The following is a 13844-nucleotide window of genomic DNA, read 5'->3' on the forward strand; positions in this document are numbered from 1 at the left end:
GTGCTCTAGTTTGCTGAAATGCTCCACAGAGAAAAAGAGGCATTAAGATTTTATAGTCATTGGGTCCTAATATTTTAAAGCTAGAAAGGGCACTAAAGATTATCTATTCCAAGACTGTCATTTGACATTTGAGGAAACTGAAGCCTAGAGAAGGAAGTGTTTTACCTAAGTGAAACTACAAATAAGTATGTCTGTATTTCTTTTGAGTGGATCTTAAAGACGGGGGAATTTGAGATCCTTCCAAGATGTTATTTCTGTATTCTGTAATGCAGTGACATTAGCCACTTGTGGTTAATGAGCCTTTGAAATGTGACTGGTTCTACCAACAAACTGAATTTTAAATTTTATATAATTTTAATTAATTTAAAAAGTCCTATGTGGCCAGCAAGTACCATATTGGACAGAGAAGCTCTAGAATTGCAATTTTCATCCCTGACTTGAATAAATATTCTACTACTTCTCATAAAATTTAAAAGACTGTCAACCATATACTTCTGTTTACTTCCTCTCCATCTTTTGTGCTATGGTTTTCTTATATTTTATTTCAATATATATTGTTATTATTTTGCTTTACTTGGATCTAAATTTTGTGGATGCCAATTTCCATCTAATATCATCTCCCTTCAGCCTGAAGAATTTCCTTTACATTTCTTGTAACTGAATTTTGCTTGATAATACTCTCATTTTTCAATATGTAAAATTATCATTATTTTACTTTTATGTTTAAGATATTTTTCACTAGATATGGAGTACCAGGATGACTTTGTATCCCCCTAGCACTTTGGGATATTGTTCCACTGTCCTCTTGTTTTGTTTCTGATGAAAATTCAATCCTCCTTCTTCTTAATGCTTTCCAGCATGTTTGGACTTGACTCTCAGAGGGCAAGCACAAGAATATGTGGTAATATGAGGTTTCGCTTTCCTAACCAGCCCCTTTTCCACTGCCTCTTTCATGGCAAGATTTGGAGATTGGGTGAGAATTATCAAACCAAGCAATTTGCTTTTGTGTTTAGAACTCTTCCAGATCCCATTCTGTTCTGTAAGCCTACATTTTTCACAGGATGTTTGACTGATTTCCCTTTATTCCTGAAAGCCTCCCAGAGGGAGGCCTGAACTCAGACCAGGTACTCACTGTAGGTGTGAATATTGCCACAACCCTTTGCTCACAAATGAGATACTTCTTTCTCTCTAGAATTCATCATAACTTCATATATACCAGATATCACCCAGAAAGAATGATAGTTATTTTGTCTGGATTTTTCTTATTTCTCTGAGAGTGAATATTTGTTATCTTTCTACATCTGAATTGGAAGCAGTTCTTTATATGCCTTGAATTGTGAAATAATGAAAGATGGTAAAAGACCTGCCTTTACCACAGCCCCACCTATCCAGGGATCAAGAATTCAAAAAACTCTTCATGTCTGAGTAACATCGATCCTGAGGATAACCCATTCAGGGCGTGATGCCAGAGTCAGTGTCCAGGCAGATATGCTAAATGCCAAAGGATGGTTCATCCAGTCACTCTGTGAGGAGCTCCCTCCCGAGAAAGCTGTATGTCAGCTACTTTGCTCTCCCAAAGCAATACGTTTTTGGTTTTATTAAACTCAGTAGCTAGAATTTCTTGAGCCATGTCCAAAATTCAGTACTCCAAATTGTTAGGAAAATGTTACTTTGTGTTTTGCATCTGTCCAGTTGGCATTCTGCAATATACATAAGAAAGCACATGCTTCAGAAATAGCTCTTCTAGGGACTTCTTTGGTGGTCCAGTGGCTAAGGACTTCACCTTCCAGTGCAGGGGGTGCTGATTTGATCCCTGGTTACAGAGCTAATATCCCACATGCCTCATGGCCAAAAAAACAAACATAAAACAGAAGCAATGTTGTAACAAACTCAATAAAGACTTTAAAAATGGTCCACATTAAAAAAAATTTTTTTATATAGCTCTTTTAAGTCTTTCTATTCACTCCACACTTCACAGAAGCCCCCATGTACAAAGAACAGCTGGATGGTTGTGAATGCCTTTTACCTGTTGCTAAAATTGCTAATGAAGTCTTTGAGTGCCAGAAAATCATCTTACCTTCTGAGTTCTTCCAAGAAGACTTAACTGGCTGTCTTCAAATGTTAAATACTTTGTTGGAAAGTAAAAGTGAAAGTGAAAGTCTCTCAGTCATGTCCGACTCTTTGCAACCCCGTGGACTATACGGTCCAGATTACTGGAGTGGGCAGCCGTTCCCTTCTCCAGGGGATCTTCCCAACCCAGGGCCCAAACCCAGGTCTCCTGCGTTGCAGGCTGATTCTTTACCAGCCAGGCCACAAGGAAAGCCCAAGAATACTGAAGTGGGTAGCCTATCCCTTCTCCAGGGGATCTTCCCGACCCAGGGATCGAACTGGGGTCTCCTGCATTGCAGGCGGATTCTTTACCAACTGAGCTATGAGGGAAGCTTTGTTGGAAACCATATCCTTAATAAAGTTTGCAAAAAGAAAGTTATATATAAGTGTACAAAGGAATGATTATTTTCTGCTTCATTTACTTTATGCATAATGGCTAACATCTTTTTTTAATATTTTATATTTATCAAATAGAACATTTTTGGTGAATTATACTGAATAATGTAATTAAATATATTCCATGTTTATATTATAACGTGATGTGAACTTCCATCAGTCCTGCCTTCTGATTGAAAATATTTCATCTCCAAAACACAAATTCAATGCATTTTAAAAATTAAGTTCATTCACATGTCATGATTGTTCAGGTGACATTATTATTTTATGAATGGAGGGAAGTGATTCAGTGGTACAGGCTCCTCAAAATAAGTCTTGCCTTTTGTGATGCCAGTCCAGTCCTTCAGGAAATGTTTTGCCAGATTTATAGTTCTCTGGTTCTTCTCCACTCCTTGACGGGGCAACAGAATGTTGAATACCTATGATATTATCCCCCATCCCCTGTAAAATGTATTGAAAAAGAGAGGAAATGTTAGCCAAAACCTGTTTTGTAGTTTGTGACCCAGTAAAAAAGGCCATAGATCAAGGATATGATGATTCATTCTGGGTCATTTTGAAAACAAAAGCTCACTTTATAATTTTGAATGTTATATTCCCACAATGATTCCCAACCCTCTTGTGAAAAGGACAGAAGAAGTGCAGGAAGAAACTTTTCTCTCCAGGAATTCATTCATCATGTTCATACTGACATGTAGAGTTCCAGCATATATTGATAGCATCAGTTTTTATTTTCTTTTATGCTTCCCATTGTTTCTTAATCTCCAGAACATCCTCACAGTCATTAAGTACAGTACGTATAAAATTTATGATTTCTCAAATTTTTTCAATAATGGCAGTATGGCAATTCCCATTCTAAAGGTACTGTACTGCAAAAGTTTAAAGAACTGAAAGCTCTAGACTCAGTATGTCACATCTGAATTGATTTATAGTCTTTCTTGTATTTCTTATTGATATTTTATGTGAGTGCTTTTTTTTAAGTTAGTCAAGAAAAGTAAATCTAACAATGTTATTTTTTTTTAGTGAAGTAATCCCTCAATGTCTATTTTCTGCAAGCAGAGTCTATTTTAAAAATAATTCCCTCTTAATTTGTTGTTTTGTTTTGATTGAGTTAGGAGAACAGATAAGTATGCATAACTTACTTTGCTTGAACTTTTTTTTTTCATTGTATAAGTGTCAGCATTTCTAATATATTTGGCCTAGAATTTTCTTTAGTGGGTCATTCAAATGGAAGGTTGTTGCTGTTCAGACGCTCAGTCGTATCTGACTCTGCCACCCAACGAACTGCAGCACACCAGACTCCCCTGTCCTTCACTATCTCCTGAAGTTTGCTCAGATTCATGTCCACTGAGTCAGTGATGCCATCTAACCATCTTCTTCTCTGCCACCTCCTTCTCCTCTTGCCTTCAGTCTTTCCCAACATCAGGGCCTTTTCCATTGTATTGCCATAGTACTGGAGATTCAGCCTCAGCATCAGTCCTTCCAATGAATATTCATGGTTGATTTCCTTTAGGATTGACTGGTTTAGCCAGTAAGAAATTAAAGAATTCTGTTTCTAACAAATGCATGGTATTTGCCTGTTAAGACCAGAACATATGCACTTTTGCCAATATCTCACCTATTCTCAGATGGGGTTAGTACTTTGGATACTGACATATTTCCCAGGAGGCAAAGAGACTGAGGGAATGACTTGAACATCTCAAAAGACGCGTTCTTCGCCTCTTGTTCCATTGATTCCTTCAGTAGCAGACTGTAGGTCCATTCAGAAGAGCTTTTCTGCAGTGACCCTGATAGAAACATGGATCTATCACCTACGTTCCAGTGTTGCCTTCTCCAGTGCCACACGTGCTGTGCTTTGAGAGCAGGAATAAACCCCCGAACCTTTCATATATCCGTTTTTCATTGTATCCTCACATTGCTTTATTCCTTCCATGAATTTTTGCTGGAAACATTATCCTGGCGATGAGACACAACAGTAATAAATTATTTCATATTTGTTTGAGATTATATACCATAAGTCCCCCCACCTTTTTTTTTTTCTTTTGCCACACCACACAGCATGCAGGATCTTGGTTCCCCCACCAGAGACCAAACTTGTGCTCTTTGCAATGGCAGTGCAGATTCTTTACCACTGGATTGCCAGGGAAGTCCCAATACCATCCTCTTGAATGAGAGAATATTATATAAATAGTATTTTGCTGAACTAATTATAGTATTGATGGTGTTCATAGATATGAGAGATTTTTAAGTTAAAAGTGTATTAAAATTGTTATGTTGATTAAAAAAATTCAATTCAATAGTAATACCAAATAGTATGACAAAATTGAATATTGTAATTATTTTGCAAAAAAGAAAAATGCCACTCTAGTTGTTTCCTACTTCTCCATTTTTGGTGTCATCTTCCACTTTTATAATGCCTCCACTGGGACCATATATCCAATTTTAGGTTAAGGATACATTGTGTGAAGTCAGTAATAAAAAGCTATTATCAATCTGAGAGGCGATACACTAGAAATGTAGTAACCTGTGAAGAATTTTCAGTTTTGTATAGGTGTCAAAAATATAATTGAGGTTATTATATTTAAGCAATTCTTATTATTTGGGCTTTCTATCATGAAAGGAATATGCAGTCCTTTTTTTGATGTGCCCTGAAATATGAACTCTAATGTAACATTTGTCCTTTAACTGCTAAATCATCACTATTAGCACAGGAGCTCATGAGTTGAAGGGCTTGATCTTGGTCACTGGTCACATCCCAGCATCTGTACCCAGCACGGAGTGTATTGAGCGCATTGATTCTCATGTACTATACAATTACATACATTTATGTGGTACAATATAAATTTCGAAAGATTTTTGGTTATTTCATTTGACTCTTAACAACAATTTTCTGAAAAAAATAGGACAGATTTACTTTTCCCAATGAATAAAATTGCAGTTCAGGTTGATTATGGAAGACCTAGTTTTTAGGAGGATGTAGGAGTCATAATGGAGAAGGCAATGGCAAGCCACTCCAGTACTCTTGCCTAGAAAATCCCATGGATGGAGGAGCCTGGTAGGCTGCATTCCATGGGGTCGCTAAGAGTCGGACACGACTGAGCGACCTCACTTTCACTTTTCACTTTCACGCATTGGAGAAGGAAATGGCGACCCACTCCAGTGTTCTTGCCTGGAGAATCCCAGGGACGGGGGAGCCTGGTGGGCTGCCGTCTATGGGGTCGCACAGAGTCGGACACGACTGAAGTGACTTAGCAGCAGCAGCAGCAGGAGTCATAATAGTTCATTGTTTTTTGTTTGTTTTTACAGAAACTACTCACTGAGCTTTATTTTGTGTGTGTGTTTAATTTTTATTGAAGTAGAGTTGCTTAACAATGTTGTGTTAGTTTCTACTGTATAGCAAAGTGAATCAGATATATATAGATATATATACAGCCCCTCTTTTTTGGATTTCTTTCCCATTTAGGTCACCACAGAGCACTCAGTAGGGTTCCCTGAGCTGGACAGTAGGTTCTTGTCATTGGTTTTGTATGTAACTGATCCTGAGCATTCAATAAATTCTGCACCTGTTATCCTTTTGGTACTTCTGAAGGTTTTTCCCATTTACAGCCTTTTTCATTTTCATCTTTCCTAACTCAGATTTTCTTGTCCATAGAACAAATTGGCCAGGAGATGTTGGAAAACCTCAGTCATGACAGAGAAAAGATACAGAGAGCACGTGAAAGGGTAAGTAGAAATGGTATAATCTTTTCACAAATTCAGTAAAAGAAAAAAACATAAGCCAAAAAAATATAGAGAAGGCAGATGTATAGACTATAACAATTACATTGATGTAAGATCCCCTGGAGAAGGTACTGGCATCCCGCTCCAGTATTCTTGCCTGGAGAATTCCATGGACAGAGGAGCTTAGCTGGCTTCGGTCCATGGAGTCTCAAAGAGTAGATACCAGTGAGCCACTTTCACTTTCAGGCATGTGTAAAAAATGGCTAGGGTGAAGGAGGGTATAGGGCCTGGGGTAGGGGGCGGGGAAGTGTGTGATGCAGAAAGATTAACCTGACTGTATGCCTCCATACTGGAATTCCCCCGGTGGATATTTTATTTAGTGCTATAGCTAAGAAGAGGCCTCCCTGATGGCTCAGCTAGTAAAGAATCTTCCTGCAATGCAGAAGACACAGGAGACTCAGGTTTAATTCCTAGGTCAGTAAGATCCCCTGGAGGAAGAAAATGGCAACCCATTTCAGTCTTCTTGCCTGAAAAATCCCATGGGCAGAGGAGCCTGACTAGGGCTACAGTCCAAAGAGTCACAAAGAGTTGGACATGACTGAGCAACTAAGCACACGTGCACATAGCTAAGATGGTTGATGGAGATTTTGGAGTATGTCAGCAGGTCTTTCAGAGTGAAAGTAAACATGAGTCTCATCTTGCCTCAGTTCATTTTGTTTCAGTTTTTATCTCTAGGACAGTGTGCATTCTTAAGGTGGAGACACTGATTTATGACCAGATATCTGTTAAACTTTGTCAGCCTGTGAGACATTTGCTTTTATATCCAGTTCAGGTATCCAGTTTAAAGCTCCTGGGATTATCTATTACATGAAGTTTTCTAAATCTAAGAATTTTTTGAGATTGTGTAGGCATCAAAAATGTATTTTAAAGTATTTAACCTTTTTTTTTATGAATTGGATTTTCCATCATGAAGGAAAACCATTGCTTGCTAGTGCACTTTAAAAATAATCTAATTGCCTTCAGTTTCGTTTTATTCTGTGTTAATGCTGCTTTTCTCCTCCTAGCTTCGGGAAACAGATGCTAACTTGGGGAAAAGCTCCAGGGTTCTGACAGGGATGTTGCGAAGGTAAGAGTCAGGTAGGGTCTTCCTTTCTCTCTCTTCCTTTTTTTACAGTATATTTTTCATCTCGTTGCAACTGGGCATTTTCCAGATGTTCAAGCTTCTGCTCTTAGTACCTGTGTCAAGACCCTTTTGAAATGACAGAGCACTGGTATTAACTCTTGTTTGGACAGGGACACACACACTCTGAGTAACTTGGATTAGAAGGTTTGGGCTCAGGGGGTTACCTCAAGCTATGGAAAAAATTAGGGTTGGACATGAAGTATTTTTTCATAACCTGAGGAAGACCCCATGGCAGCAACAGACTGATTTTATTTTCTATTTTGATAGCCTTCTTGCTGTCAATGGAATGATAGCCTTTGGTTTCAGGAGCATACTTAGTATTAGCTTTGCCCTCCGTTGCCTTATTTAGATTTCTTTTTAAAGCAACTCTGTTTGGGGAAACATTGCTATTTTATATATACTTTGAAATGATTTTTGAAGCCTGAAGAATATCAGAATAATCTGAATTTACTCATGTGCAAGCAAACAAATGTTTATATTTTATATGTGTAACTAGCCTTTGACTGATAGAAGATACTTGGGAGAGTATGTGAAAATGAGTGAATGAATGTGGGAGCAGTCTAGATTCTATAATTTTGGAAGGGAGTGAGAAATGTTTTCATTGTTCTGAAAATTGGAGTCACTTTTGACTTAGGTGTATTCAGCATGAAATTATTACATTCAGGATCTACCAAATAAGAGTATCTTCTATCATAATCTTCAGTTTGGAACTGTGGATAAAGATGTAAATGAGGAATGTTGAGAATCACCTTGGAATAGCTCACTTGGAATTTTAAAGAAGAGAATCTTGTGTGTATCACTGATCCTTTAGTGGCAGCTATTTGAATATAAGTAAAGTTTTCTCGAATCACATGTCTGTAGATAATATGTTGTGTCCAAGCATACTGCTAAAAGTATGTTTGCTGAGTGAGAGATTAATTGCATAAGTATCAACCAAAGATATGTCCGCTTAGTCTTCTATTGGCCAGTGTGGTCAATGTAGTTTCTCTATCAGGCTGATCAGGAACACGGTTAAGTTCCTGGGGCACTTCTAACCTCCGTTGACACAACTCCATACACCCCTCCTTTTCCTCCACTCACAGTCTTAATTCACCATAAACCACCAAATTCTCTGATTAAAGGTGATATGTAAACGACCTAGAAAAATGCAAAATCCACAGAGAAGTGGCAATTGAAAGGAATGCTTCAATGCCTATAAACAATAAAAAAGGAAGAAAAGGGAAAAATTCTCTATTGCTTCCCTGGGAGGGCCCCTGCGATGTGAGCTGTAACGAATATTCTGCATATGTCTCCATTTTGTCAAATCTCATTAAAGAGTCCTCCCGCTTTATGTCAATTGAGCTGTCCAGAAATCATTCATCATTTTTAGTGTAAAAAAAAATCATGTGGTTATTTAAATAATATCATATTAATGTTAAAGTTCAGCTGTCATTTAATGGTGTGGCTTAATCAGATGTAGCATTTAGGAAAAATAGTTTATCCGGGCTCTACGTAGCTTTCAGGTTGGCAGATTCAAATCAGGATTTATGGGTTTCTAAACCAATGTATTTCTACCTACGTTTCTGCTTGATGTACCTCACCCTTTTGTGCAGGACACTGCAGACAGTTATTTCAACAAATAAAGCATCTCCTCATATTGTGTTTGAATAAATTTGCAAGTCATTTAGAGAGGGTGAAGCACAAACAACTTCTGTAACCTTTGACTGGGCTTTCTTTAGAAAAATCATACTAACAGGGTTACTTCATAAGCCCACAGAAGAAAATTACTCTGCTGAAATCTACTTGGGGTTCTCTTTGTACACAAACTCAGTCAATCACTGACTCCTCTCCTTTTGGACTCTGTCTAGAGTGTGAACAGAGATAAAAATCCCCAGATGGACATCACCTTGCTGTGTCTGAGCCAAGGAAACTCTAAAGTCCACCTGTGCACATTGGTGACTGTGTTTTTCACTAAGCACAACTGGGATCCTAGTATCAGCCAAGGCATCCAGATACTTTTAATCAACGCTGTAGCCTAACTGGAGCTTCCCAGTTGGCTCGATAGTAAAGAAACTGCCTGCCAGTGCAGGAGACGTAGGAGACATGGGTTCAAACCATGGGTCAGGAAGATCCCCTGGAGTAGGAAATGGCAACCAGCTCCAGTATTCCTGCCTGGAAAATTCCATGCACAGAGGAGCTTGATGGGCGACAGTCCACGGGGTTGCAAGGAATTGGACATGACTGAGTGACTACGCACGCACACATAAACTGAGCCCTCAGGAACTAAATGCAGATACTAGTTTTGGTTTAGTTTCTAATTACTATCCCACTTGATATACAACTTATATATTTTGGACTTGGGAAGGGGCAAAAATGGTTACCAACTTCTTCACTTCATTGTTTTTTGTCATTTCCCTGGAAAAGCAGTCTCTAGAGAAGTGTAATGAGACTGTGTGTTTCTAATAGGAAATCTTCTGTTGGCTTCTCTGATTTTGCTCTTCTGTTGTATCCCTCCTATTCACATGGCATTCATTCCCAGCCCTGGTGAAGTCTTATTTCAGAAAGAGAAGTCACAGTCTCTTGCCAAAACTACACAGCTACATTGTGTGTCAACAGTGGCTTCTGATTTAAGAAAAGTTATGATATCGAACAATGTGCTCATCTTATGTATAAATGTATACCAGAAATGAAGGTCCTTGTCCCGGGCAGGTCCCTGCATATAACATTCTTTTTTTTTTATAATTTAAAAATATTTATTTTTCAATTTATACTTTCCAGAACACTTTTTCCAAACAAATCACCAAAGGCCAATACTTCTCTCTACTCTCAGTGTTAAGCAATTTTTCCACCCCAAATAATGAACTGATGTATACTTTTATATCTAATCAGTTTGTGACAGCTGTGATTCTCAAACATTTTTTAAAAATAGAAGATCAAAGTTGCAAACAGACCATATATAGTGATTTTAAAAACTGGAAGGCAAAACCTTCCAGTAGAATGTAGTAACATTCTACAATATACCAGACCGCCAACTCAATGGTCAAAAGTCTGAGCAAACTCTGGGAGATCCTGAAGGGACAGGGAAGCCTGGCGTGCTGCAGTCCATGGGGTTGTGAAGAGTCGGACAGACTGAGCAACTGAACAACAAAAATACCAAACCAAGGAGTTTTTTATCTAAAAGAAAGATTGCTGATTGTTTTTAATTTTTTTTTAAGTTTGTTTTTTGTCAGATGAACAGAAATTACATATCATGGTTCCTCATTTGAGTCACTTTGCTAATATTGATTAGTCTTTTGTGAGGACAGGTGAAACCAGTGTTTAATCAATGCCAAAGTTTGTATATAAATCCACCTCATTTTCTGTAAGAGTGACAAAGGTAGATAGGGAAATAAAAATGAGTAAGTGGCAGCGACTACCATTTAATCTTTTATTAACTTCAAATGAGGTTTAAAAAAAATGCATTTCCTCCCTCTCTCCTACCCTCCCTTCCTTCCCTCTTCCTTTCTTTTTTTCTCTTTATTTACTTCTTCACTAAATATTTCATGCCTGAATACAAGGACTTGGGGCTCCTCAGATGAAACCAGTTTGATCCTTGCCTTCAGAGTACTTCAGTCAAGTAGAGAATATGTACATATAAAGAGATGTAAGAATTCATAAAATTGACTGATTCTCAAGGAAGCTATGGAAGATTCTTTAACTTAATTAATTCTTACTGGTTATTAAAGAGAGTGCAAGGAAAACAAATAACCAATAGAAAATATGTTTTAAATAGCTATACCACCAGTAAGTTTGAAAAAATAAACAGAAGATGACTCATGGAATCATAGCATAGATTTTGAAAGAAACTAAAGTACGTAGAAAACATTGAGACATAAATCTAGTGGAAAAGCAACTGATTCAACCTAAATAAATATTCTTTGTGTAACTATCTATATCCAAAAGAAAGAAAGCAAAGGGGAAAAAATGGTCCACTCAGAATTGTATTAGTAAAACTTGATATCAGAATGCAGATATAACTGATTTCCTGGAAAGTAATTTTTCTTCTGTCTTGACATAAGTTGAAGAGCTACCTGGGGACAAACTGTTCATTTCCTGACTCTGTAGACAGAGCTTTAAATAACGTGGTGTTCAGATAATAGTGAAAATGGCCATGAAACAAATGACCATTCATGCGGTGACGGGGGTCAAAAAAAAAGTGAATTTTTCATTGACTTCCACAAAATTAGACTATCATAATTGGCTGTCTTAAAGTGCTTCAGGGAACACTGAGGGGCTTAAATGTTGTTCTCCATGTATTTGCATGTGTGTGCATGTTTTATATATATATATTTTCCTATATATTTGACTGGAAGGTCTTATTAGATCAAATAGTACCAGCAGTCAGAAAAAATGAAAATAGACATTTTCCAGATTTTCAGCCAGAAAACAAAGCACATCATGATTCTGTTTCTTTTTGCCTCTGAATAGTGAATAATTTATCAGTAATTGTATGTTTATTTCTGAAAGTATCTACAGGATTCATTAGAAATGTAGAGTTGTAATTTGAGATCATCGTTGACATGAGTTAGGAAGATATGTTTTAAGTTTATGTTGGCGCATTGACTGCATATATGTGGCATCACAAAGAGTCGAACACGACTGAGCCACTAAGCACATATGCTGGTAAAAGGCTTGTAAAAGGAAATGACATATATAAAATTTTGTAAAGCACCTTTTTATGTATGAAATCTTAATATCAAATAATTTTCTGTCTTGCACACTACCAATCTTTGCTACTAGTATTTACACACACATATATACAACATCAGAAAAAGTGAATTTTTCTTCCTTGAAAAAGTGAATTCTATTTATCCTTCCATCATGTATGTAGTAACTTTCTTGAGTATGTAGGTATTGAGAGGTATCTTGTAACTAATCTATTTAAACAAAGCAGATGGGATTAAATGCAGTTGAGATAGCTATCACTATACATTTTTAATTGCAGTATAATTGATTTATTGTATTAGTTAAAGGTGTACTACATAGTGATTCAGTATTTTATACATTATAAAATGATTACCATAAATATAGTTACCATCTGCTACCAAACAAAATTAGTTTATTATTGGCTGTATTCTCCATGCTATATATTACATTTATGTGACTTAATTGATTTTATAACTGGAATAACTTAATCCCCTATTATTTCATATATGTATTTTTGTTAGAACTACTTCTGAGCCCGTCTGGGAAATAATTGTCACCTATCATTGTTACCACATTTTACATTTAGACATGGTTTTGTTGCTTTGGTAGAATGACAGGTAAAAACATCTGGAAAACTTAAATGTACTCTCAGAATGATTCCTAAGGGTAAATATATCAGAAACACCCATACAGTTTCTATAAGCAATAGAAATATAGTTTTTTATTAAATAAATTTATTCTTAAAGAAATATGACAAAATGTTTTTAATCTTCTTTAAAAATTCATACCCACACCCCATTTTGCCCAGGAAACATTTTGTTATATTTTAATTTTTCTTATTATAATGTCTGAAAATTCAACAGTTAGAGTTTTTAAGTCTTGTGAGAAAAAAATGTCCTTGAGAATTTACTGTCAATTTTTATACATTGAAAAATACCTTACATTTGTATTTTTCATTTTTTCTGGTTTTTGCTTTTCTCTCTTTATGTCATTTCATTTCTTTCTTGGCCTATTTTTAGTAGTGATGAACGTGGGCCCTGACCTGAAATTAGTATAGCAAAATCTTAACCTCTAAGATATTCTTAAGCTTTTAATCAAGTGCTTATTCTTTCAGAACAAAATGATTCAGATTGCTGTAAATTCTTTAAACTTAACAGATTTAAGTTCCATGCTTAGAATAATGATGCAAAAGAGGGGTAAAATTTTTTTTTAATCTTAGTCACTTTTTGTGTGTGTAAATTTATTACCATACACAACTCATTGCTCTCATCCTCTGACCCCTTCAAGGCTGACATGGGTGGTGTTTTTACCAAACTAAAGAACAGCTTTAGATTTCTTCGTATATATATATATATATGTATTTCTCTTTAATAACATTCTTATAGCTTTAAGTCACTTCAGTCGTGTCTGACTCTGTGTGACCCCATAGATGGAAGCCCACCAGGCTCCCCTGTCCCTGGGATTCTCCAGGCAAGAACACTGGAGTGGGTTGCCATTTCCTTCTCCAATGTGTGAAAGTGAAGTTGCTCAGTTGTGTCCGACCCTTAGCGACCCCACAGACTGCAGCCCACCAGGCTCCTCCATCCATGGGATTTTCTAGGCAAGAGTACTGGAGTGGCTTGCCATTGCCTTCTCCGATAGCTTTAAACATAGAATTTTGGTCCTGTGTTAGACATTTGAATACAGCATCTATCGATGATAACTGTACCAGCTGCTTTAGGTATATGTCTGACCATAACCAAACTTTACACAAATCAGATTTAATCCTTAAAAA

At 36.9% G+C, this 13844-nt stretch overlaps 1 protein-coding gene across 5 annotated transcripts in view; it reads left to right on the forward strand.

Annotated features, from left to right (window-relative positions):
• VTI1A (vesicle transport through interaction with t-SNAREs 1A) overlaps positions 1–13844 on the forward strand; it is a 387110-nt gene that overhangs the window by 223669 nt on the left and 149597 nt on the right. For 3 of the 5 annotated variants that reach the window (XR_008685737.2, XM_055424647.2, XM_055424648.2), the window contains 2 exons: positions 6155–6225; positions 7287–7348. Coding sequence is in view for 4 of the 5 variants with exons in the window: in XM_055424647.2 (XP_055280622.1) it covers positions 6155–6225; positions 7287–7348 (133 nt within the window). In the remaining variant the exon portion in view is untranslated. Of the gene's footprint in view, positions 1–6154; positions 6226–7286; positions 7360–13844 lie in introns of all 5 variants that reach the window. The other 2 variants (XM_055424649.2, XM_055424650.2) reach the window with 1 other exon arrangement.

The sequence above is a fragment of the Moschus berezovskii genome, chromosome 12 (genome assembly GCF_049115385.1).
Source record: "Moschus berezovskii isolate FMDL1 chromosome 12, NW_MosBer_1.0, whole genome shotgun sequence".
In the NCBI taxonomy this organism is placed as follows: Eukaryota; Metazoa; Chordata; class Mammalia; order Artiodactyla; family Moschidae; genus Moschus; species Moschus berezovskii.